The sequence below is a fragment of the Talpa europaea genome (assembly GCF_964194135.1).
Source record: "Talpa europaea genome assembly, chromosome: 13".
NCBI classification, from domain to species: domain Eukaryota; kingdom Metazoa; phylum Chordata; class Mammalia; order Eulipotyphla; family Talpidae; genus Talpa; species Talpa europaea.
In genome coordinates this window covers 91200956-91227603 of record NC_140080.1, presented here as the reverse complement: position 1 = coordinate 91227603, position 26648 = coordinate 91200956, and the positions used below count along the sequence as shown (strand labels likewise).

Here is a 26648-nt window from a genome sequence, read left to right as displayed (position 1 = left end):
GTCCGGAAATCAGGACATCAGGACCCGGGCACGGAACCTCCTGGGGGCGATGGAGTACGCTGGCTACAGATCCTGAGCAAGAGCAAGGCCCCCCGAAGCAGGACTTGGAAAGCCATTCCCGGGCCTCTGAAAGAAGCCACTGTTTCTGCTCCCGTGGATGCCAGGTGGGCAGCTCTGAGGCCGTGGCATCCTGCCCAAGGAGGGGAAGTGGACCACAGGGCCAGCGCCTCCCAGAGGACTTCTGGCAAGGCTTGGAGACAGTTGTGGTCGCCACCACCAGACAGGGGTTTCTCCTGGAATTCAGTGGGAAGAGGCCTGGGACGCTGCTAAACCCCCTCCAGGGCCCTCCCCGTCCACCAAGGAATAAAGCCGCCCCGGTTGTCAGCTGAGCTAAGTCCCAAAGCCCGGTCAGATTTTGTAAGTTGAAACACTGGGCCGACAAGAATGGGAAAGGCTATTGCCGTGGCCCCTGAGGGACAGTGGGCAGCCCACGGCCCCCCACTGCTCCTGCGGCTTCAGCTTCGGGCTAACTCTGCCTGCCCCTCTGCCTGTTTTTGTTTGTTTGTCTGTCTTCTGCTTCCCAGCAGATCTCATGGATGCTAACTAGACTAAAATGACTTGCGGCCTTACTTGGGACATAGCTTCAGGCAGGACAGAAGTGAGCAGGAGTCCCAAGAGGGCTCAGCGCTCCTCACTGTGGTCACAGCATTGGGCCAATTGGGGTCCGGAGAGATGGAGGATGAACCTCTGACTGGCAGGGAGACCAGGGGTGGTGGGTACGAGAAGCACCCCAGAGAAAACAGGCGCGAGGACAGGCTCCGGGGGACCCAGCTGGGCAAGGCCCGTGGCGTTGGCAAGAGGCAGTGCCTGGCAGCGAGTGGGACGTTCTCCTCTTGTCCACCTTGGCTACCTGCTCCCCCTGCTGCCTCTCTCCCGCCACACCTGCGGCCCTTTCAGCCTCGGGCTCAGCCTGCCCTTCCCACTCCACACCAACAGGGGGCAGCAGAGAGCAAAGAGCGACCCCAGTACCTGCACTCTCTCCTGGGGGAGCGGTGCCCTGGGGTCCACCCCAGCGGACGGACTCTCTGAAACCTCCTCTTCCGCTGGCCCCCTCCAGACAGCCTTTCCCACCCCTGGCTGTGGATAATGTTGGGGCCCCTGCCCCCCTGATCTCACTGATCTGCTCTGCAGTGTCTTGGTCTTCCAAAGGAGACTTTGTGTCTTCAAGCCCATTCCATGCTGGGGGGTGGGAGCAGAGCTCCGCCCAGAGGACCTTCCACCAAGTCTGTGCTCGGGTCAGTTCTGTTGGTGGATGGAGTGGCCACTGCCATCCGTTGCTGCCCCTCGTGTCCCCTCCGCGGGACCCTCGGCATCCATTATGTCAGGGCAGCCTCACCTCCCTGACTTGGGAGCGGGACTCCATCACCTCATCTTTGCAGGCGGATGAGCTTCGGGGCATTAGCGATCTCGGCCGCATCTTATTGTGGTGCAGTAGTGGATGTGGAAGCCTGACTCGCCTTCTAGATCCTGCACCCCATGTTGCATCCAGTCCCAGAAGTCCTGAGACCCTTCCACAGTGTGTGTGGGGCTTCTTCCTCGAGCACCGCCCAAGTCTTGAGTCTTCATGGACTATGCTGTTTGAAATTTTCATTTTGATTCATCTATTCACTCAGTTTACCAACCCAGCTCTTTACCAGGTGCTCTCAGAGATGATAAATGCAGGTGCTGCCCTGGGGGAGGAGACAGACGTGTGGCAGTAAGCACAGGTGCGGGCAGAGGTGGGCGGAGTAGGAAACGGGCTTGGGGGAGGTGAGGGGCTTGGTCTAGACTGGCTTCTTAGGGGAGGGGGCGCGTGAGCTGAGGCAGGGCCAGCCCGAGGGCAGAGAGCCAGGCTGGAGCTGCGTTGGTACATGGAGTTGAAGGCAGGAGATCAAATGTGGGCAGAGGGGAGGCTGGAGATGCGGGTGGGGCCCGTTCACCTGTGGGTAATGGGGAGCCACTCAGGCATGTGAATAAGAACAAGGGACTCCATGGCCTTGTGATCCCAGAGGAAGCCCCTGGTGCGAAGGGCTGGCTGGAGGTGAGGCAGGAAGGTCGGGAAGGCGCTCACAGTGGGGTGAAGGGGTCTGGCAGCAGTGGGCTTGGGAGGAGGAGCCGTCTACACCGAGTGGATGGCTGTGAGGCTGTGTCTGTCACTGTGGAGGGAAGATGGAGGGTTGATCTCTCCCGGTTTACCACGAGGCAGTGGCTGTCAGGAGGTGGTTGGACTTTCAGAGGCTGATTTTGGGAAGATTTCTTTCAGGGTGTGTTGGATTTCAGGTGCCTAGAGCATCAGTATAGTTCCAAGTTAGGATTTAAGGCTCACAATGGATTTGGGGACCCTCAGCCTTTGGCTTCATCATGAGGCTGAAACTGAGGTCAGGAAGGGCATGTGGTCTCTCCTGCGCTTTTCAGAACCCCCCTGTGGAGACTGGGTGGGGTTGCCTTGCCTTGTCTCTCTGTGGGTCGGCAGGAGTGAGCCAGAGCTGGAAGTTTCAGGTACGTGATGAATATGTGATTCTCGTCCTTTCTGGACCATTAAGAGTTTGTGACTCCTCAACACCCACATTCAGGCTTCCCCTTCCAGGACCACACCTGAGTCTTCAGTGTCGTCTTGCGGAGGGCAGCTTTCCCCTGCTGTCTCAGGTCCTCCTCCTCTGGGCCTGCCTCTGACTCTTTGGCCTAGCTGGGGCGTTCCAAGTGGGCGCCTCATGGCTGAAGACCAGCTCAGACCCTGTTGGGTTGGAACCCCTTCTCCGTGGAGGCTGGCCTTTCCGCACTGAGGTCTTCAAGAAATAGCTTCTCCAGCCTCCAGCACTCTCCCGCTGGGCTCCCAGCAGATAACTCCAGGGTGTCGAGTCCAGCTTGAGTTGTTTCCCATAAGAACTCACCTTGACGAACAATGGTAGGAAATAAAATCTTGAAATCAAAAAATACAGGCCTTGAAAGAGCAAAAAAGCATTTGCAGCCTCAGACTTCACACACCACTGTTTTCATCTATGCGTTCCCTGTGACCTCCTAGCAAGTAAGAACGTCCCTAGGAAGGGAAACTGAGGCCCCCGCTGGCCAGAGGACCACGGAGAACAGTGGAGGGAATGACAGTTCCTGAATTCTGGGCCCTGCGCTGAGCACTTGGCAGCATCATTTAATTCTCAGCACCATTCTAGAGCCAGAGGCTTATTTTTCATGTTTTATGAATTAACAAGTTTGGGGTTCATGGTGGGTACTCGGTGCTCCAGAGGGCGACCGTGAAGGCTCAGAATAAACCCAGACCCCGTGAGCTGGTTTCTCAGGTGAGAGCAGGTGGGCAGCGATTCTCACACGCTGACGTCGAGCTGACATTCCTTGGGCACACCAGCCTCTTGTGTTCTCCGCTGAAGGAACCATGGTCAAATAGGTAGAAAATACTAAAATGGAAGCCATGGTAAATAAAGCATTATCACCCGGGCAACCACCTCCTGTTATACTCAGCATCTTACAATTTCACCAAGCTTGGGTAATTATATCTTGCGTGAAGAAAGGAACCTCTATTATCTTTACATACTTTTTTTTTTTTTTTAGTATAAAAATAGAGCACACGCTTTGGCTATTATTTCAGATCCATGCCTGGAATATCCTAGAAAAAAAATGAGTTTTATTCCTTAAATGCTTTCAGCCTTTTTCTTGGTATTTGAAATACTGGTTTGAAAACATAGTTTGCCCTTTAATATATTTTAGACAAAATATACCAAATAATAATGTTATGTGCCAGACAGTAAAGGTTTTACAGACGTGAATTTATTTGGCTCTCACAACCACCCCACAAGGAAATACTATTATTATCTCTGTTTCTCCAAATGAGAAAATAAAAAAAAAAAAAGAAGAAGAAGAAGAAAACTGTGGTAGGTATTGAGTCCAGACACATGAGTTATTATTTTTCTACCTTCTGGGAATACCTAGAATTTTATTATTTAGTATAAGAATATTTAAGAGTCATGTGCAGTAGGCAGGTTGCTAGAGCAAAGCCTCCTGCTCACATGCTGGGTGATTAAAGACTAGATTTGGTTCTGGAAATCCCTCCTGTCCTCGCTTCACTTGGCTGAGACACGAACCTGTAAAATCTCAGGCATGTGGACTGACTTTGGGGAAGATTTATACAAATGAATGAAAAGAATCTTTCCTTTTAGAATTTTCTTGAAAGGAGTATGTTTTTAAATGGCGGGTGCTAGAATTGGGGGCACAAGGCGTTGCCCAGGGGAGACTTTGCTTAGCGGACTGATGACCATCTGGAAAGGAGAGACATGGGTTTGGTGTCAAACGCGTGTTTCTGAAGAACGTGAACATGTTTTTCTCTTGGTTGGATAAACAAGCTCCTTGATGTCTATTTATAACAAGTGTTAGTGTTAGTGTCTCCTAAGCTAGACAAGCGGTTGGTACATGAAGATGTTGAGGAAAGTGTCTGTTTTTTTTTTTTTTTAAGGTTTATTTATTTTTATACAAGAACTGGAGTACAGGCCAAAGGTGCAGAGGGTGAGAGAATTCACCAGAGACAGAGTGTGAGCAGAACAGGCAGAAGGACTGAAACACACTGCTGAGGGGAGCAGCGGGCAAGACAGGAGAGGTCTGCCGCACCGTGTGGGTATCTCCCTGGCTGGCTGGGAATCGATCCCACACTGCAGAGGCTGTGGACAGCTTCACAGCGCTGTGTTCAACCCGACCAGGGAGGCCCGAAAGTGTCTGTTTTGATCTGACCCTCAGCCCCTGCCCACCCCAAGCCCTCACTGGAAGTTCTGAGTCCCTTTTGTGTCAGATTTTCAGCCAAAGCTGTGCCACCAGCTGCTGTAGATTCCGCGCAGAGAGAATAGCTGCTAAGTTTGCACCTTTGTGGTCTGGAGAGCTGGCGGGCGGGTCCTCCTCCCCTTACTCGTTTATCCAGGGGCCCAGAGCACCACGGAAAACCCTCCCATAACAGAAAGCCAGTGTTTGGGGGGCATTTGGTTTCAACTTACTGGTGTTTGAACATTTATATTTATAATAGTGCTAATCTCTGAGGGACTCAAATCACATTAAGAGCTTTATTGAAGACTGCCAAGGAAATCAGCCTGTAACCACACGACTGGGAATGACGAGAAACGGGGCTGGGCCTACAAAACTCAGTAAGCTCTGACTTGCATCAGCGATCTCCGCCATGAGGCTGATTGGAAACCCAAGCAGTCGAGCTGGGTTGTTGGGGATCCCCATGCACACATCCCCCTCCACTCCAGGATTGCATGCCCCTCACCTCTAACCCCACCCACCAAGCCCCTGAAAGCGCTGGCCTGCACTGCGTGGCCCTCGTCACGTGTTCTGCCTCGGAGGCCGCTCCTTGTAGGACTGCTTCTGGCTATCCATGCCCTTGTCTCCCACTAGCAGGGGAGGGGCAGTCGTCTTTAGCTCTGGATCCACCCCGGAGTTTAGCTCTCACTGAGTATGAGGCCTATAAGATGACCTAAGATGACCGTTAGTCCTTCAGGGGTGGATGGTGTGGCAAGAAGTAGATGGCCCGGAGGCAAAAGTAGCTTAGGATCATGACTGACACTGTCATTTCAGAGAAGGGAGTTTTTTTGGGGAAATCTGACCAGATTAATTTGGTCAGTTTTTAATGCTAATTTGTAGAAAAAGCACAAGACACAGAAAATTCCCTTTGAGCAATGAGCACGACGAAAGAGAAGTAGGGACAGAAGAGGAAAGCAAGTTGACTAGTGAAGTCATTTGTTGAAGCCACATTGAGGGCTCCGTGCATCAGGATGGGGAGGAAGCCCAGTTGCCTTCTGGGTGGAGACCTGGCTTTCGTACTCTGAAGAGAATGACCTGCCACACAAGAAACCTCAGGCAGAGTCAGTCCTCTCTCCTAACCTGTCCAAGTCCTTCCTAAACCTCCAATTTTATGTGTGGTTCAGCATTCCTGGAGATTTCACTGCCAGGAATTCTCCAGAAATGTTAGCTGAGCTTCAGTGCTAAATTTAAGGAATCCCACCTAAATCGGGTCTTTATTTCTCTGTGGAGTCTGCTTATGTATCAGACTAAAGCAGGAGAGCTGAGTGGAGTCTGGTTCTAGAATCCATGCCAGGCTGGGGGGTACAGAGAAGGCATCCTGGTGAGAGTTTCACAGCTGAGGGAGAAAATTGCTCCTGAGAAAATGGATGGTAACAGGGACAAATCAAGCTAAGAGAAAGTGGGGGTAGGGGGAGCAAATTAAGAGGGAATAAAGAAGAAAAAAAGAGTAGACGTACATAGCAATAGAAGAAGAAAAGTCATTACAAAGCCCGATGGACCAAAGGATGATTTTTCTGTTTCTCTTTGGGCCTTCCTGGGCTACCCCTGTGGCTGGAAGGTGGAAGCTGCTTCCTCTGGGGTCCTCTCTCAAAGAAGGAAGAAGCAAGGGATTCAGCCATCTCCTATGGGATCCCCCAGCTTTCATTTTCAAGCTGATTCAAGCAACATGCAGGAAAAAAACACATCTGGACAAAGAAAACTTCTCTCAGTAAATATAAAAGGCTGATGTCAAGAGAACCCTTTGTGTGGGAGCCGTCTGGTTAAGCACTGTGTTTGATTGCAAACAAAACTAGATGAAGGGTTAGAAATCAATATTATTAGTGGCCTCTCCTCACTCCCTCCCGGCTAACCCTCAGCCAGGCCACGCTACTAACAGTGTTATTTTTCATTGTGATAACAGCCTGAAAGGAAAATTGGAGATTTCATCAAGAAAAGGCTTTTAGAGGAAGGCTGTGTTGTTGCAATATAATTTGGACTCTCACTCTACATATGTGAATGATTCCAATTTCTTTTAATCTGGGTTGAAGGTGGCGGGATTAAATCTCCCTGGGCTACCAGAGAGACTCATCCACCCTCTCAGGCAAGTCAACATTTAGGGTATAAATGAGCTGGATTTTGTTTTACGTCATGCAACCTTTTTCAAAAACAGGGATGTTATAAATAAATAAGTGACCACCACGTACAGGCTCACGAGATCTTGGCTGCAGGCAAACCAGAGTCGGGGTCACAGCTCCATTGAGGGAAGGAGGCCTGTGAGCGAGGGGAGAGGGATTCTGTCAGGATTCCGGATTTGAGTCCTGGTTCCACCCTTGTGTGACTATGTGTCCTTCGACAAGTTACATATTCTTGCCCATCTGGAACGTGGGGGTGACAACAGGCAGACTTGCCTGTGGGTTGTTGTGAGGGTCTCAGCTGTTGCTGCGGAATATGGTTTATGGGATAAGACGAAGATGCACTTGGGCCTCCCCGGTGGCACAGCAGGTTGAGCACAGTGCTGTGAAGCTATCCACAGCCTCTGCAGTGCCAGTTCGATTCCTGGCCTGCCGGTGATGTACCCACATGGCATGGCAGACCTCTGCTGTCTCCCCAACTTTTTCCCTCAGCACTATATTTAGGTCGTCTGTCTGTTCTGCTCCCCACTCTGTCTCTGGTGAATTTTCTCATGCTCCTACGCCTCTAGCCTGTACCCCAGTTCTCGTATAAATAAATAAATCTTTAAAAAAAAAGATGAAAAAAAAATAAAAGATGTGGACGCACTTTCATCAGCTACATGAGTCCTGACAGGCACCTTGATAACAGGAAAGGGGGTTTTATTTCTTCCTCTATCTATATTCACGTTCTCTTTTTAACACCCCTTTTTGTGCCTTGCTGCGCTCCAGACAGCAGCCCAGAGACTGGGAAACCCCCTCCCCTCCGTGTCGTCGTCTCACATGGCATTAGTGTGAAGTTTACTCCTTACCCGGCACTAAGTGATCATTTTTGACCTCTGCAAATATGGATAAAAGTCCAAGAGCCAGAAAGATTAAAGATTACGTTAATTTTTAAAATAACAAATCTATTCGTATATTCTCTTCTCATTTATGTGGTGCTGATCATTTTGAAAATTAGATTTTCCTCCAGGCACTTCAGACTGAAAATGAGAGTCCTCTGTCCCTTATAATTGCATTTCCTTTGATTTTCTTTTATTATGACTTGCATATCACTGACACTTTTTTCCTTGGAATGTTAAAAATATACATCATCCAGTTAAAAGGAGAAAATACTGCTTAATAAAAATGGAAAGGAGGGAGGGGGGCGGTGGATAGTTCCAAACAAGGCAAAGTCTCCAGTCCTCGCTCTTCACACATGCCAAGGTTGATGTCATGGATTCAAACCAGTTTTGAGTTATCTGAAATGAAAAATAGAAAGTCATTCAGCCATCTTCTGAAGCTTAAAAAAACAAATTTTCCACAGTCTGAAAACTCAAAAATGACTGAACGGATTTACGGATTTTTCCTGTAATTTCCAGGGTGGGGAGATGGGGAGGAAACATACTGGGGAAAGACACGAGGATGGAAAGTTTCGGATCTGGGGGTGCCCTGGGAGATCCAAGAAATGCTGAAGGCCCCCCCGAAAACGAGTGGTGTGGGAATCCTGCGTAACATATGGTTCTATTATCTGAGGAGCAGAGATAAGAACCGTAACATTCCTTTGGTTGATATATGAACTTAACATTGAAAGTTACCACTAATGAGGATTATTTATGAGTGATAAGTAGGGCACATCCAGGGAAGGCATCCCCTAATTTTTCATCCGTTCACCTCAGTGTTACTGAAATCTGGTGTTGAAGTCTGCTGAACTGTCGTCCCAAATAGCTATTGTGTGGACTCCTGAGCGGGAATAGATAATCGGGACTCTGGAAACCAGGCGTGGGGATCTCATTTCTGGTGTCTTGGTGGTTTGGGCACCTGTTGTCCTGTGTCTAGACTACCCCGCACGTCCAGCTTCTCTTTTAGGGCAGCCACTTTCAGGTAACTCAACTGGAGCTACCTGTGGGGTGCAGGTCACCATTTGTTCCCCAATAGATAAGAATAGGTCAGTGTAATGGCAGCTCCGGGACTTGATGAGAAGCAAAAAGACCCTGCTAGGTGACCTGCTGGTCCCAGCCTTCCGAGGACTTAGCCCTTTTCATCCGCCCTGCTTTTTATGAGAAAACACGGAGACCAGCATCTACAAGTTATGTAATCTTTAAACTGGAAAGGGCCTTCAAAGCATGCGTGGTGCTTCTCCTTCCTGTCTCAGTGGTACTCGTGAAACCTGGCAGTGACTCCTTGACACAAGAGAGGTCTGAGCCAGGAGTTGCTGACACCCAGGCCCGCAGCCTGCCCGCTGCGTGGAGAGTGACGTGACCCGGGCGGTGTCAGAGGGCAGCTGTCGCCTTGGTGGTTGTGGGGTGTGGGTGGCCGATGAGCTGCTGGGCCAGGGCCCGGCTATACAGGGACTGTCTTCTCTGAAAGGCCGTGTTTGCTTTGACCGTTGTCAAACATTAACACTTGAAACTGACATCGAAGAGGTGTGAGCCTACACCTCTAACTCACACACAGTGTTTTAAACCAGTGTCATCTCAATTCAAAAAAGAACAAAATTAACGCACACACACAAAAAAAAAAAACCAGGAAGACTTGGAATTCTTCCTTTCTAAACAAAAGGTCTTGTAGATTTGATGGCAAGGGAAATTATATTTCTTTACGGAGATATCATGGACGAAGAACCTTACATTGACTTCAGGTCTGCAGCAGTAATTTGATATATGAGCCTATTGTGAATCACCCCAATCACCAAACCTCCATTGTCACGTGGTTGCAGTTATTTTTCTTGTAATGAGCATTTTTAGGAACTATTCTCTTAGCAGCGTTCAAATATGAAGTACAGAATTATTTACTATAGTCACCAGGACTTACTTATTTTGTATCTGGAAGTTTCTACAAAAGGTTTTATAGACATGATGGCAGTGAAATTATAATTTTTTAGCATTTAAAATTAGCCTCAATAAAATTACCTTTTCCAATGGATGTGCTAACATTAGTTAGTAAACAGGATGTACCTGCTTGAATCTGGAATCCTCCAGCTGTGAGTTGATACTCAAGTCAGACAGCTCTCATAATAAACTATGTCTGCATAATAAACTAGTATTTTCTTCTTCACAGTTTTCCAGGTTATTTTAGAAGGTTAGTTACCTCAAAAGACATTTAAATGATGTCTTAGGTTCAAATGTCAATGAAAAGCACATAAAATTATAAGACTCGGGGATTTCTGGCATTTGACAGAGATGAAAACTCACTGAGAAAACATGAGATTTAGACGTTTTCATTCTCATTGATCAGCACAGAGCTCCCTCCTCAGTTGTCCCATTGAAACAGACCAGCGTTGCCCCCCCACCCCCTACTCAAGGGTGACCGGAGGTGTGCAGAGCAGGCGCTGGCTCGGACCAGCAGTTTGCGGGCCTGGAGTCTGGCCAGGCTGCTAGGGTTGTGGGCAGCAGGTTGCCTTGTGTTCCCTGTACCAACCCTGGAGGTCCAGGTCCCTCCAGATCTTTCTCCAGGGTGAGGGTGGGAAGGCTTCAAAGCAGCTTGGGCAACCTGTAGTCCTGTACTCATCTCAGAGTGGGGGATCCCCGTGTTCCAGAAAACCCAGACAGGCCTGTGCTGGAGAAGGGCAGACAGAGGAAAGCCAGGAACACACCGTCGGAACCCGGCTGACCTTCAGCTGAAGAAACAGAGAGAAAGGGAAATCAAAGCAAAAGACAAGGGAGCAAACAGGAAGAGCATTTCTGGGGGATGGGATCTGGGGTGTAGGACAGATAACCTGTCTGGTTATGGTGGGCTGAGGGGCCAGCCCAGCCTTCTTTGTCTCGTGCTCCCATACCTCACCCTTCATGAACCCACCACCAGGATTCAGGGAGTCCTGAGCTCCGGGTGCAGCTGAGCTCAGAGCTGGTGCTTCCGCCGTCCTGGTTCATCTTTAATTGGGTGTGTTTGAGGAATAGCTCGACCATCGTGTCTCTTAGTTGCAAGTCCTGAAATGCTTAAAGAAAGTGGCTCTGACTTGTTTGGCTGCAGCCATTGCAAACATCCAACCTTCCAGAAACAAACCGAACACTAAAGGATGCGACACCCAGCCAGCAGCAAGGTTCTTGTAAAGTGCTCTGTGGGCAGGTTCTTGGGAAGTTAAAGGTCTCTGGCTTTGTTCAATTATGAAAGTTTTCCAGATTCAAGTCAACAGGGAGAGCTGTTACCATCAAGAGGCGGGCTGGTGACGGCTGCTGCAGAGCCCAGGCACCCAAGCTCACCTCTGCCCTGCCCGGCTGTGGAGCTGCTCCTGTGTGTGCCTGCTGTGGGCACGACTGCTTTTGATTCAGCGTGTCTGTCAGCAGGGCCTTGGCAGGACGGGGCTCTGCGGCCACAGAAGCTCTCTGGCCATGAGGCTTCCCGTTGGCTTTGTTTTTGTGACTCAAGGAAATTTCCCCCCTCCAACCCCAACATTGCATGAAGCAGTCCCTGAAGGAGGAGGGTTTTCCTGAATCCTGTGGAAAGACTTGCTCCTTGGGAATTCACATCTCTGTCTACGCAGCGTTTTTAAACACCGAGTGTAGGCGATGCATGCAGGATGGGCCACTGGGGCCAGACCACAGACTGAGGACCCCAGAGGGGGGGCACCTTGTTCCTGGGGGCAGGCATCCCTGTGACTTGTGCCCTCTCTGGGATGTGTTGACAGAGTCTTCCTTCTGCAACACAGCCCTGCTCGCCCTAACTCCTCTCCTGCACCCACAGGCCCATGCAGGACCCGCCCCAACCCCCAGCTTCCTTGCGTGCCTGAGATCCTGAGCAACCAGGCTTCGCAAGTGTCATCCAAAGCTTGCACCAGTTTTATCATGAAAAGCACGTTGCTCACAGATCCAAGACTCACACCCTTGGCCAGGGGATTCCCTCAGTGGAAGTAACAATTCGCTAGACCCAGCTTTCCACCTGCGGCCTTTTCCAGTCCAAACTTGAGCTTCTTCTCTTGGTCTGAGGGGTGAAGAGGCGTTCCGGGGAGGCGTGGTCAGCTCTGGACCCACTGGAGGAGTCCTTGGTTTGGGCCTCCAAGGTCCCCCCTGGATAAATGTCTGCCTGCAGCGTGGCATTCAAGTCTCTGGCTGTGTGTGTGTGTGTGTGTGTGTGTGTGTATGCGCGTGCAGGGTGCTGCCCCATTCTGGCAGTGATGGCAGAAGTCGGGAGGCTGTGCCTGGCACTGACCACTGGCCCACGGATTCCGCTGAGCCTGAGGTGTGACCCGTGTCGTCGGTCCAGCAGAGCTTTCGGGTCCCTCCTTGGAGCTGCCAGAAATCCTCGCAGCCCCTGTGCAGCCAGGTCCCCCGCCTCCACGGCCCGCTGCAAATGTGTCTGAGCAGATGACAGGAAGTGATGGCTGCCTTGGACGTGGGGGCTCCCAGGGGTGTGGCTTCTCCCCGGGGAAGTGCCCGCTGCCGCCGCACGGACGGGCCATGCTTGCGGCACCCCCGCCCTTTTCTGCCCGCGGCAGCGTGTCCTGTGTTGGGGCTGCCCGCATCACCCCCCCGAGGCCGTGCTGGTGGGGGTGCCTCGGCCCCTCCGCCCCTGTGAAGCCTGCCTGGGATCGCTTTCAACATCGCTTTCCTTCTCTCGCTCTCCTCTGTCTCTGTGTGTGTCTCTCTGGCTCTGTCTCTTCTTGTCTCTCCGTGCTGTCTCTTTTCCCCGACCCCTTTCTCTCTGTCTCTGTGTCCTCTGTCCCCTTTCTCCGTCTGTCTGTCTCTATTTCTCTCTCTCTCTGTTTCCCCACTGCCCCCTTTCTCTCTCGCTCACTGTGTCTCTGTGAGCGTGCGTCTCTCTCTGGCTTGTGTGTGTGTGTGTACATGCACGTGTGCGTGAGCGTGTGTGTGCGTAGATGGCCCTGCACTGTCCTGGCAGCGGCCAGCACTCGCTCTGAGTGTCCGTCTCGTGAGCGTCCACGCGGACCCGGTCAGGGCTTCCCGCCTGCATCCCTGCATGGAGCCCTGAACCCAGAGCCGCGCTGGCCCGGCCCGGGGTGCTGGCCCACGCGGACGGCGGTTGCGGCGGGGCCCTCGGGCTTGCCTTGTGCTGGCGAGTCTGCTGTCTCCCCTGGGCGCGGGAGGACCGTCTGGTGGGGACGGAAGAGGAGTGCCAGGGCGCTAGCCGTGCGCCTGGAAATGCATCTGTTTTTGTTCACGCTGAGTCTTTCCAGGTGAACCGAGCTCAATCATAAGCGACAAAATGAAAGCAGATTTTTCTGAACATGCCCATGTGGACCCCACTGAGCCATGGCCCCTCCCCCGGAGCATAAGGGGGGCCTGCTCGTCTCTTACAGAGGGTGGGCCCGTGGGGTAGGGCTTCTCCCTCGGGGATCGGGATCATGGGGTCGCCTTGACCATCTCAAGGGCCAGAAAGGGGCCAGGGTGAGGCTTATCCTCTCTTGGGGCTTTGAACAGGACACTGGCATCCTGGGACGTCAGAGCAGAGCGTGTGCCCGGGTGCCGCATCCTGAGACGGCCAGGGCCGGCCTCTGGGGGCAGCTCTGGTCTTGGACCATGTTGTCTGCCGTGTCCCCGGGGTCCTGGAGCCGGGGGCTGTGGGCTTTGGGGAGGCTGCCTTTGGAACCTGCCCAAAGCCAGTGCGGACCAGCGGTGGGACCAGCGGGGGCGCAGGGGATGCGACGTCCAGCCCCGGCCGCTGTGCTCTTTGCTCCCGGGCGGGTCCGAGGCCACTTTCAGCAAGTTCATATTAGGAAATGCGGGTTCTCTGTGCTCCCACCACCAACCTCCGTCAACACTTGCTGATTTAAACAAGTGAGAATCAGACATTCGGCCGCCAACTCCGGCCCTTCGCGTTTAATAAAGGAAGGGCCTCTCCCCCCGTGGCCCGGCAGTGGCATCCCGATGACAGCGATTAGGCCAAGCTGCAGAACTCAACAAGCATCTGCTTTCAGTTCCCATTTTTGGCATATTTTCATGAATTAACTCTTGCGGCACAGGGAGGGCATGGGTAGGCGGCGTGGCAGCCTCGGGGGGCCCTGCAGACCCGCCCGCGGTGTGCGGCAGGGACAGTGAAATTACCTGTCGCCAGGCGCGGTGGGTAGGGAAGTTCATGCCACCTTAATGCAGTGGCTGTGGGGACGCTTGAGAGGGGCCAGGGTGCAGTCAGCCCCTTATTCCAGCACCCAGGAGACAACAGCTGGTGGATATATTCCAGGCTGACCAAGGTATCCTGCCACATCTGGCAAGGGAGGGTCCTTTCTGACACTGTAGGAACAGAGATCCACCACCCCACTCCCCCGCCCCATCACCTCTGTGAGGCTCACTGCCGGCGCCACCTCTAATTAAAATTGGCATCAGAGGCAGAGAGCTCTGAGGGACAAACGCCTGGACCGTGATGCTGAACACAACCCCATGGGTGGCGCTTGGTCCCAGCAGAGGCCTTGGCAGCTTGGCTGCCGCGCTGAGCAAGGAGACTAGAAGACTCAGAGGCTGAAGTTCACTGCAGGAGGTGGGAGAGCACCCTGGCTTTGGGGGCAGAAGGGCTGGGGAGGCCTGCCCACAGGAGAGACAGTCTGCTCAGAGAGGACCCAGACCCGTGTTCACAGACGCCACCATCACACCGTTTCTGACGTGCCTCAGGATACATATCCCAAGTCACGTCCTCTGGGATGCCTGAGACATTACGTGAGCCCAGGACGGTGGGCAGAAACTCTTCGGGGACCAGCTACCTGGGACGTTTTCAAGGGCAGCAAAAGGCTGGAGAGCTGCAGTGAGTTCCTCTCCCAGAGGGGCTCTCAGCCATTCGACTTCTCATCCAGAACAGTTCACCCTCCTTGCCACCTTCTGTTTTTATCTTTTAATCTCTGAAAGGAGGATGACAGTTGAGCAGAATTTTGGACCCAGTGAACCCCAGTTCCCACCTCACTGTCAGCCAGAGTCACAGCGCAAGTGGGTCCTTCTGTCAAAGGCCAGGTGGTAGAAGAAGAGTCGAGTCTCTTTCTTCGTGTATTATAATAAAGGTAGTTATGAGTATATTGAAATATAATTTACGTACCATAAAAACTCAGGTTAAAGGGACTCATTGGTTTTTCTGTTTTTAGAGGTTATGCAGCTGTCACCATTACCTAACCCCAGAGCTTTTCCATGGTTGCTCCGGCTATCCATGCCTATTAGCCATCATTCTCGATTTCCCGCTCTCCCCAGGCCCTGGTAACTACTAATCCACTTCTGTCTCCATGGATTTGCCCGTACTGGACATTTCACTTGAGTGGAATCAAGCCCTAGGTGGCTTTTCGTGTCTGGCTTCATGCACTGCATACAATGCTTTATCTCTAGCCAAGGCTCACTCCTATTTGATGGCTGAATCATATTCCCTAGCGAAATCGATATACCCGTTTGTCTAACTACTCATCGGTCTATAGACATTTGGGTTGTTTCCACTTTTTGGCTATTATGAATAATGCCAACTTGAATGCAAGCTCTTGTATGATGATCACTTATTTTCAGCCCCCTGGGGTGCACAGCTGAGGAGTGGCATCCCCAGGTTCTATGGAAACTCTGCTCAACTTTCTAGAGACCACCGCTGTTTCCACAGCACTGGCGCCATGTTCCCTTCTGCCCAGCAAGGCGTGTGGTCTCCATTTTCTCTTCATCCTCACTCACTGTTGTTATTGTCCATCTTGTAAACTCTAGCCACGCCCGTGGGTGTGAAGTGACATCTCACTGTGGTTTTGGTTTGCATTTCCCTAATGACTGATGATGCTGAGCATCTTTTCTTGAGCATACTGGCTATTTGTGTATCTTAGGTGAAATGGCTGTTCGTCTCCTCTGCTTGGTTTTTAATTGGGCTATTTGTCATTTTATTACTCAGTTGCAATCATGACCTTTTTTGGCTTGACCTACTTGCGTGCCCACACAGTCTCACAAAGTGCTATTTCCCCCCAAAGAGTGAAAATAACATAAGCCCTAAGCAAGAAAAGGGTCAAGGGCAGGCGACTCAGAGTCTCCCGACCAGAAAATGTAGTAGAATGAGGACAGTGAAGAAAGAAAAATGCAGAGACTGTGGGGTAGCCAGACACCGCGAGGCAGCTTGCTGCGGCTCGTGCCTGAGAGACTCTGGGGAAGGTCCCGGGGAGGCCCAGTGGGCATGGTTGTGGGCTGCTTGTCTCTCCGCCCAGAGTCCAGCAGGATAACATCATCTACGCACACGCAGAAAGTGCTTGGAACGTACCTGTCTCCATCTGGTGTCCTGGAGGACTCATCCCAGGAGCCCCCAAGACACCAAAATCCAAGGCAGCTCAAGTCCCTTGCATAAAATGGCATCGTGTTCGCACAGAACTTACGCACATCCTCCCGCATGCTTTACATGGTCTCGGGTGACTTGCAATACCCAATGCTGGGTAAATGCTGGTGTTTTATTCAAAGCTGGTTGAATCAGCGGATGCAGGACGCATGGATGTGGAGGGCCAGCCGTACTGAGAAAACTCTCTCCTTGAAGGTGCTGTGCGTGAGTGAGAAGATTGCTGAGTGACTTTCGAAGGGCAGGGCCTGTGTCTTATTTCACTTTAAGCCTCTCAGCATCTCATAACAATGTGCAGCTCCTGAGTGAATGAGAGATTTTGAGATCTAGTATAGATACGGCCTGTCTTGTTGAGGGCTATTACATGGGCCTGCAGAAGCAAACACAGCCAGGAGCGTTTCTCTTGCGGAGCATGCATTGCTGTGCCCCTTTGCACCTACGGTCTTTGGAGGCACTGGACTGCGTTCGCCTCCTGCCAAAGGGGCCGAGGTGGCTAAGGACCCTCTGCTTGCAGTGTCTGCAGAGCTGGTGCAGCGGGGGGTCATCTCTTGCTCCTCTCCAGATAGCACACCCTAGCTCAGCCCAGGGTCACTTAGAAGCTCTGAGGCCCCCGCCTGGGAATGGCTGGCTCTGGCTGGTGTCTCCTCCAGCAGTTGACCTGGCGGGGCTTTAGATCTGGCTGGGGATGGGGGGGTGTGGGCACAGGGTCCCAGAAGCCTGAGGCTTCTTTGCAAATTATTTCCCAACTGTGCCCTGCTGTGGAACAGAAGGCACCATTTGGGCTTCTCACTTTTCACCCTCCTACCTAGTTGCTGGGAGCCCCTGCCTGATTTGCATCCTTGGCCATATTTGCATACCAAAATACACCCAAACTTCTCTGGATCAGCTGCAGTAGGCGGGCAAGTTTTGTTTTTATTTTGTTTGGGTTTTTCATCTCCTGCCACTTCTCTGGCAGGTTTCTCGTTTCATGCAGATGACACTTAGATTAAGTTTCATTTAATGTCCTTGGCCTGTGATGCAGTGAGCCCCTCTGCCTGGGCCCAGAGATCCCCCCCAAGATCAAAGCTCATTCATGGGAGATGGCTTTGGGGGGCAGCACAGCGTGCTGGGTGCTTGGGGCCCCTTCCACAGCCAGGCCTTCAGTTAGGTGCTTGAGGGTTGTTGTTCCTGGTTCCTTCTCCCCCAAACCTGGAGTCAATCCTTCGGGAGTGAGGGGGGAGGGGTTGGGAGGAAGAGTCAGAGGGGCACAGAGACTAGCCAGGGCCCAGGCCGCCAGAGCTGCAGACGGAACCCTCGAGACTCATTCAGCACAAAGTGGCTGCAGAGGAAATCCTGCCTCGCCGATGATAAGGAGGGAAGTGGAGTCACTTCCTCACCAGCTGCTTTATTCAGGTAGAAAAAAGTCCTCACTTCCTCGCGTGTGCTCTGCTGGCCACCACTCTCAGCCGCCCTGCTGCTTCCCCTTTTGATCTCAGCCACGGTTGGTGTCTGGAGGCCGAGTTCTTGGCTTCCAGCTCTTTAGTGCCTGCGTCTCCCTCCCTCCCTCCTCTGCTTCCTTCTCTCTCTTTCTCCCAGCCTTCCCTCCTGTCGCTGGGCTCTGTGGCTTTGCAGCGCTCCTACGTAGTTTGGAGAATGAGCCTCACGCTCCTTAGTAGAGCCCAGGACTTGTTGCCACCATGGTCTTTGTGTTCGCCCAGATGTCCAAAATCAGCCCTGTCCCTCCGGGCATCTCCCCGCCCTGGCCTGCAGGCCAATGCCCCAGAGCACAGCTCTTACCTGCAGACACTGCGTGTCTTCTGAACATGGCAGGACTCTCCCTGACAGAGGAGCGTTTGGTCAAGTGAGTTGGTAAATGCCACACCGCTTATTCCTCTCGGAGATTCGCGGGGCATATGCGGGTGGAAGGCTTCAAAATATTCCAAGTTTGCCAACCAGCATGGCACAGATGCTGGCCATTATGAGCTGGCTGAACATCGGCCTCTCCCAAAAGGTTATTAGAAACTGCTGCAAGAAACAGCACTGAATTTTGTTTAAGCTCATTATGTATTTGTCCTTTGCACACCTCTCTTTTCAAAAACATCACGTATCATGTTGGGAAAAACCTGTTGCATAAGAGAAGCAATCAGTTTATTTCACTTCCGCAGGCATTTGCTGCGTGTCCAGTACATGACAGACTCCTGCTCCAGGGAGCCAAAGATAAATAAGACCTGGTCCCCGCACCTCCAGATGCTAAGTGCTGAAGGGTGAAGACAGACAGCCATGTGGCAGAGGGTCTTCCAGAGACGGTCAAGCTGGGGTGGCCAAGGATTATTTAGCTCGACCTGAAGGGTTGGAGAAGGTTGCCTGCGGAAAATGATGGCACTGAGTCCCTGAATGAAGTCAAGCTGTCTGACAAGCGATGGCGGCTGAGCGGTAGAGCTAGGCTGGGGCCAGCCAGACATTAGGAGCTCTGGATGTCTTGTTATAGACGTAAGTGTCGGAGCGACAGGTTTGATGGTGGATAGATGACGCTGGCTGCGTATGGGGGGACCTTTAAAAGCAGGGCACAAGACTGGACGCAGAGCTCAGGCTGGAGGCCCTAGGGGTGCTCCTGAGCAGAGAAAGATTTCAGGGGTCAAAGCGGTGGTGCCTGTGCTCTCCCCTTGCCCTCAGCGCTCACTTCAGGGCTTTTGAGTTCGACCTCCTGCCGTGGCTTCTGGTCTCTCCCTGGGGCTTCCTCTGGCTTCCAGAGCCCACTTCGCCTGTGCATTGGAGTGTGGGCGCAGAGGCGCTCCCCTCCGTTGGTGAATGGAAGGCGTTGGCATATAAATAGCCCAGCCCCCTAGTCCGAGGCCTGCGCTGGCCCTGGCCTCCCCCTAGGATTAGCCCCAGATGCTCAGTAAGGTAACTCCTGGCTGCGCTCACCTTCCTGTCTCACTTCCCACTCTCCCACTGGTGTTTCCTGGGGTCACCTCCCCAATAAACTGCTTACGCTCAAAGTTTCACCTTCGGCTCCACTGGGCATGGGGAGAGCCCAGCCTGCAGCGGCGGGATTTATCATTGAATGAAGGGGGTGAGGAAGAGGAGACCCCCTTGGGCACTCGGGGTGTGGGTTCACTGAGTAGCACAGAGAGGGTGAAGGCAGGAAGAGAGGCAGGCTGGCTGGGGGAGGCGGGGTGACTCCAGTCTGGGCCAGGCTGCCTTGGGACACCAGTGGGACATGGTAAAAGTGATGGGGTAGGAATCTGGCCGTCGGAGGAGCAGGAGGGGCTGGATACAAAGAGACAGCGTCATGGGGCTGGTGGTTAAGGCCATGAGAGTGAAGGAGAGTGGCCAAAGAGAGAAGTGATGGGCCAGGTGGAAGAGGGGTTGTCCCAGGAGGCAGAGAAGCTCCCCAGGAGGCTCGCGCGTTCTGCGGTCTCTGAGTGCAGAGTCCCAGCACAGCCAGCTGGACGGACCTGGGAAGCATCCTGAGGATGTAGCCTTGTGGAGGGCACTGGTGGTCTCGGGCTGGTTTCACAGACACCAAGGAGGAAGTGGCCAGGGTGGGTGGATTAAAATATGGGTGGGAAGGCAGAGGATGGGGTTGGCTTAGCGACTTGCTTGGGAGGGAAGGGGAGGAAGGGCAACGGTTAGGGTGGAGCCCTGCAGCACATGGACATTTGAGGAAATCTGGACACTTACATACCTGGGGAAAAGACAAAAGGATGAGGTTGAAATCATAGTTGAGAGCAGGGAAAATTGGAGGAACATTCTAGAAGCAAAGGGACACAGTGGAACAACGGTGCCGGCTGGAGAGAGGAGAAGCGGATAGGGATGTAAGTCAGCCGGGGCTCCTGGCTGGGACCCTGTGGTCAGTCTCACCAACAGCCCCAATATTCTGGGAAGAAAGGGGTGCTTAAAGGTGATGAGAACACGTCTGAAAAACGTGTTTAAAGATCTTGGAGGCGGAGCAGGGTCTGTCTGCATGGTTGCGGGACTTCAGAAGGCCAATGAGGCGGCTGGAGAGGGGGTCAGGACCGGCGGGAGCCTGTTGCAGGTGGGGGAGGGTCCTGGGAAGAGAAGCCCCACTGCTGGCCGGTGTCCTGACCTGGCCAGCCCAGGAGGCAGGAGACGCAGACCTGCTGCCCCCCGCTGCACCTCTGCTCATTAGTGCCATTCCACCCGGCCCTGGCCTTTCACTGTGAGCGCCTGGCTTCACCTGCTACATTTCAGGGCCTTGCCTGTTCGAAAGGGCTCCGTCTTCATGAGGCTGCGTGGACCAGGGCAGGAAATCTGAGCTTATCCGCAAGCCCCCTCCGGCTCGAAGTCTGGAGTTCTGTGGTTCCTCCTGTGCTTTTTCTTACCCTCCCTTAACTTTCAGGTTGCCGCGAGGGAGGCAGTTCCTGGGGAGATGGGATGGTAAAGCCTCGAGACCTGGAAATAGCCGAGGGGCTTGCTTAGCGGTGTTTGATTTCCTGTGGGCACCGCCTGATTTTCTTCTTCCCCTGGGGGCTGTCAGGATCCGTGCAGGAGATGAAATTGCGTATTGATTTACTTTAGTTCAGATGTGCTCCCAGGCCTCGCCTGTCTGGATGGTAAGCTCTTTGAGGGCAGGAGGGCCTTCCCGTTGGCTTTCCCTTGATTATATAATGCCTGCATCCACAGTCAGCTCGGAGGTTGTGCAGTGTAGCTGAATTTCTAATTTGTTTAGAGTCAGCCAAGCCTTACAAAATTTCCCCAGTGCATAAGAAGAACTGAGAACCACCTCTGAGCCGGAGGCCTGGATTTGCAGGCCTTGGTTTAGCTGTTACCTTTCCATTCAATTCTGTGTCAGCAACATCTTTCCTCGCCGGTAAATACTGGCTACAATTTTTCACAGTTGGGCAGTATTCCATGCTATGGGTATGTCGTAGGTTGTTTCACCAGCATTTCAGATCCTTAAGCTGTTTTCAGATTTTAGTTATTCTAAACAACCTTGATACTCTCCTGGTTTGGGTGTTTTGTTTTGTTTTGTTTTGTTTTGTTTTGTTTTCCGAGATAAATAACTGGAATGACTAACGAATGGAAGGCTTGATAAGTACCGCCAGAGACAAAGGGCATCTCGCGGACCTTTTACGTGGGAGTTCATCTTCATCAGTTGTGCAAAGGCACCTGGGGCTTCGGCCTGAACGTTCCCTCCATTCTTTGCAGCAGAACTCAGTATCCTTCCCATTTTTTGCCAAACCGACTCGTTTGATTTTTAACCTCATTTTACTTAGAATTAGATTTGGATGAAACTCCTTGAAGGGTTTGGAAGGGAAAAGGACAATTTTAGAGGGAAGGCTGCCTCAAAGGAGGGTGTGTGTGTGTGTGTGTGTGTGTGTGTGTATGTGAGAGAGAGAGAGAGAGAGAGAGAGAGAGAGAGAGATCACAACAGGTCCCAATACAGGAAGGAAAACACTTTTGGGCCCTCCTGCTTGGGGTCTCGAGTGTGATCTATCCCTTTGCACACCTCCCTGGCTTATTTCCAACCCTGCAGCAAGAGTCTGGGGTTGTTGGGGGTTGTGCGATCCTGCCCTGTCAGACCAGCTATGGGTAGAACTCAGACTCAGCCTGTGAATTTGAAGTTTGTGGATAAACTATCTGTGCAGGAGGGAGCACCCAGAGCTGGCGCCAACCACCTCCTCTCTGATGTAAAGAGTCAGCCAAAGGAGAAGAGCTGCCCCCCCCCCCATCCCGGCCCTACCGTGCCCACCCCTGAGCCGGGCAGAGCCTCGCCTTCCTGGCATGAGTGAGGGTGCAGGCTGCCGCCTCCTCGAGGCTGGGATTCTGTCCCGATCGCAGGAGACGACCAGGTTTTCTTTCCCTCTTTGTTGCTTTTAATACATAAAATGAGCATGTGTTTATTTAAAACAGCTTTCAAACTTAAACAAATAATGACAGACTGTTCAAACAGACTTCGGAAATCACCCTAATCAGGATGTTTGAAAAGCAAGACTCTATGGAAGTAGCTTTTAGGGCACTCAGTCCTGAAATCACAGGGTCTGCTCTGCACTTCGGATGCTAATCAGGCAAAGCTTGGGGGTCAGGCTCAACCTCCAGGTGGAACGACACCCCTCGGCCCCACAACCTGGCTTGGCAACTTAGGATCTGTCGATGAGTGTTTCACTGTCGCCTCCTGTCTTCAACCAGAACACGCCGTGTGTTCAGAAATTCCTAATTTCTTTAGAAATCCACCATCTTCAACACCAAAAGCTGACTCTTTAGAGGGGCTGGAAAATGGCTCCTGTAACATGGCAGGCTCCGGGTCCCCGGGCGGGAAGGGCAGGTGTGGGGGGAACTAGCCGGTTTGCAAGAGGACAGACGAGCCCACAGTGGATCGCCTGTCCACGGGGCCGCCCATGTGAATCTTCAGAGCCACCAACTCGATGGTGAAATTAATGACGCTCAGGGTTGGGTCTTAAGCAATAAAACGACAAAGCTAGGATCTCATCCAGGCCTTCTCCCCCGAGCCCCGGGGCTGTGTCCATGCCTCCGTGCTCACTCTTTGGGTTAAGAGATGCTCCTTTAAGTCATTCTGCTCTAGAAATGGTGTTTTTCATTAGGAATAGCCCATCAGATCCATTTTAAGCACAGCGGTGAAGGGGGCGCAAAGAGGCAGCTACTCCAGCCCCAGGGATGAAGGAGTAAACGGAGAGGTATTTTTTCTGGCCCCGGAAACTGTGCCAGGCAAACTGAGAGGAAATGCCTGCCCGCGTTTTCCTCCACTTTCCCAAAATGGCTCCGAGTCCGGAAAGGGCAGCCTGGCCGGGGGCTTAGCCGTCCCTGTCCCACGACAGAGAACCACACCAGCAACGCAAGGATCGCCGGGCCCCTCCTCGGACCCTCTCCAGGTCAAGCTGAATCACACACAGCTTGATGTGATTTGCATTGCCAGTGCAAGGAATTGGGGAGCCCGTGGGCAGGGCCCTTGGGGGTCCCAGCTTGCCTGTCCCTCAGGGGAACAGTGTGCAGGGACGGCTACGTCTGCAGCTGAGTGGGGGGCGCCTGGGATACACCCTGCAAGAGTCAGAGTTTCTCCTTCTCATAAATGTGTCCTCACCCCTTCCTGCCCCGTTTGCCCCAGATTATGTACAGGGAAGGCCTGTTCCTTGATGGGCACGATTTCGTGTGTGCCTATTGCCTTGCTTTTCTAAGGCTCGAGCTGAGAAATCGAACAATAGAAAGGAATGCCCTTGCGCCCTCTGCTGGCGGAAATTGATCCCATGCCTCGAAGGTGCAGCCACTTGAGGACTAGTTAGTTACTCGCCGGGGCTAGACAACTAGTGTGCTGACATGCCCCGCGGTGTTGACATGCCAGATGTCCCACCGTGTCTTCTGTGGCCCCTGATCACAGTTTCTTCTAAACCTCCTTGTTTAGGATTTCTCAGCACGATGGGCACCTGGGCTGGAGAGCTGTTTGTAGGGGCTGCAGTCCTGTGTGCTGTGGGATGTTAAACTAGATCCAGGGGACCCCACCCCAAATCATGATTACCCAAAATGTTTCCAGGCATTGCCTAATGTCCCCCGAGGGCAAGATTACCCTCCGTGAGAAGCAACGCCCTAAAGTCTTGTATGCCTTTTGTAAAAGGTGCTGCTGGTGACCCAGGAGAGAGTGAAGACAGCCCAGCACCTAAGGGCCCAGCACCGGCCCTGTGTGATCCTAGCAAGCAGTTTTGGTGACCCGTCAAATGGGTTCACTTTTAAGACTTTGTTTCAGGGCCTCCCCTGGTGGCGCAGGCGGTTGAGCACCGCGCTGTGAAGCTGTCCACAGTCTCTGCAGCGCCGGTTCCATCCCAGCTGGCCGGCGAGGGTCCCACATGGCGTTCCAGACCTCTCCTGTCATGCCCGCTGCTCCCCTCAGCAGTGTATTTCATCAGTCTGCCTGTTCTGCTCCCCGCTCTGTCTCTGGTGAATCCTCTCACCTTCCTGCACATCTGGCCTGTACCCAGGTTCTTGTATAAATGAATAAATAAATCTTTTAAAAAAAAGGGTTTCCAAAAACCTACTGAACAAATAGACAAGAATTTGTGTTTAAAGATGTATCATACTGTGTAGAGTAGCAAAAGTTAAAAACAACCTAAATAAAGAATTGGTTAAATAAAGTACAGCATACAGTCTGGCATCAATTAACAGTGAAGACGTGTGATGAGAAATACATTGTTAGGCGATCCCATCATTGTGTGAACATCATCAAGAAAATCAGACGGTATATTGATGGTGCAGCCTGTGTACCCCAAAGCTGCACGCAGGGACCATCATCACTGTGTGGTCCGGGATTGACGTGACACATAGACACTGAACACCATCACAACCGCCTTCCCCACTCTGTCTGACACATCAGCATCCAGGTACCTAGCACGGCCACATTGCTGCTGGAAGCCATGTGCAAGCATCAGCAGCATGAAGGGCACTGGTTTGAATCTGGGCACCAGTCCTGACACTGCCATGGATCCCATAAATCCAGTGGCCTCATTTTCTTTCCCTGTCCAGAATGGGAACAAATAAAATGACTTCTGATGACGGTGTGGAGAAGAAATAAAATAATGCATTGCAGCTTTCATCACCATGCTTGGCTTGTTTGGTGTGCAATGGTTGTCATTGTTTCTTTAGTTATTTTTATGCCTGGGCACACTGACTAAAATTGCCAAGTCGCCAATATTTTCTGATGGCTTTTGTTGCTTGATTTTCTGATACACCGTGAGACAAGTGAATTTTGTTTACTGTCTGTCGCACTCAACTAGATAAAAGCTGGTGAGAGAGAAATGCTTAGTCTACTCGTTTACTGCAGGGTCTCCCCAGGGCCTGGTACGTAAGTGGTACTAACAGAAGTATTAAAAACTGGGCCTCCCTGGTGGCACAGGGGGTTAAGACACAACCTATGAAGCTGTCTGCAGCCTCTGCAGCACGAGTTCAATCCCCGGGCAGGGAGCTACCCACATGGTACAGCAGACCTCTCCTGACTCGCCTGCTGCTCCCCTCAGCAGGGTATTTCAATATTTCAATCAGTCTGCCTGTTCTGCTCCCCTCTCTGTCTCTGGTGAATCCTCTCACCCTCCACACCTCTAGGCTATACCCCAGTTCTCATATGCATAAATAAATAAATCTTTAAAGAAAAAAGTGGGTCAGAAACCACTACCCTCAAAGAGTATTTTCCCTTCCCCTCACCCTTCTGCAGGTGCCCAGGTACGATGCATCCTCTGCTGTAGAGAGGCCTCGGCTGCTAGCCTGCATGTTTGCGTGCTATCTCTCTCTAATCATCTCCTTTCCTTTCCTCATCTCCCCCACTGCAGGATGCCTTCGTGGAGCTGTACGGACCCAGCATGCGACCTCTCTTTGATTTCTCCTGGCTGTCTCTGAAGGCGCTGCTCAGCCTGGCCCTGGTGGGGGCATGCATCAGCCTGGGCGCCTACCTGGGCCACAAGTGAAGTCAGCAGACCTGCCGCCAACAAATATGCAAAAGGTTCACTAAAGCAGTAGAAATAATATGCATTGTCGGTGATGTACCATGAGAAACGAAGCTGCCGTCTCTTACAAACAAAAAACAAAAACCGCTTTCAGGCAAAACGTCGAATCATCAGCTACTTACTGCCAAAGGGAAATACCGTTTATTTTTTACATTGTGGAGAAAAAAGATTTATTTATTTAAGACAGTCCCATCAAACCTCCTGTTTTTGGAAACCCTACCACCAAGAGCCAAGCCCCACCTGTGCGCCTCCACCTGCATCTCCTGTGCCTCTAAATGTGGACTTGTTCTCCATTTTGTTGGCCGGACTGAATCACCGTCTGAAGAGCAAATGGGCTGACAAAGCACTTGACTGTTCCAGAAGCCGGGGCTCTGGCTGCTGGAGGGTGGGAAGAGGTGTTCATTTTCCATGCATTTGTTTGCCCCGGGGGCTGTGCTGTGATATTCATCAAGGGAAGGCGCTGGGAGGGAAATCCTTTCCTCCCTGGCCTAAAGAACAGACACTTTGCATAAGGCTCCCATGGTACATACCCGTTTGGAAGTAAAAATAAAACAAAACGGGAACTTCAGATGGACTTGGTATCCGTCAAGATTTCCACATCGAAGGACAGCGATGGGGAAAATGCCCTTAAACCATAGGAAAGTATTTTTTTAAGCTACCAATTGTGCCGAGAACCATTTTAGCAATTTATACAATATCATCCAGTACCTTAAGCCCTGATGTGTATATTCATATATTTTGGATACACTCCCCCTCCAGATACTGGCTCTGTCTGTGTATAAAGCAGAATCCTCGGCAGCCAGGGACGTGGCCTACCCCGCAGCATCCGGCCGCCACAAGTGCCTGCTTTCCCAAAACAGGCCGCAGTCTGAGGTCCGGCCTGACCCGGCTCCGAGGCCTCCTCCTGGAACTGAGCCTGGGCACTGCTGGCCCGCCCGCCCCAGGGCCTTGACGCAGAGCCAGGTGGTCTCAAAGCCGACAGAGCTCAGCAGGCTACCACGAGGACTGGGCAGGAGTGAGA

At 52.1% G+C, this 26648-nt stretch overlaps 1 protein-coding gene across 1 annotated transcript in view; it reads left to right on the top strand.

Annotated features, from left to right (window-relative positions):
- BCL2 (BCL2 apoptosis regulator) overlaps nt 1-25588 on the top strand; it is a gene marked incomplete at both ends in the record, with an annotated part of 157444 nt that extends 131856 nt beyond the window's left edge. Inside the window, one exon of the mRNA XM_084252388.1 lies at nt 25454-25588. Within this exon, the coding sequence (XP_084108514.1) occupies nt 25454-25588 (135 nt within the window). The remainder of the gene's footprint in view (nt 1-25453) is intronic.
- Between the last annotated feature and the right edge of the window lie 1060 nt (nt 25589-26648).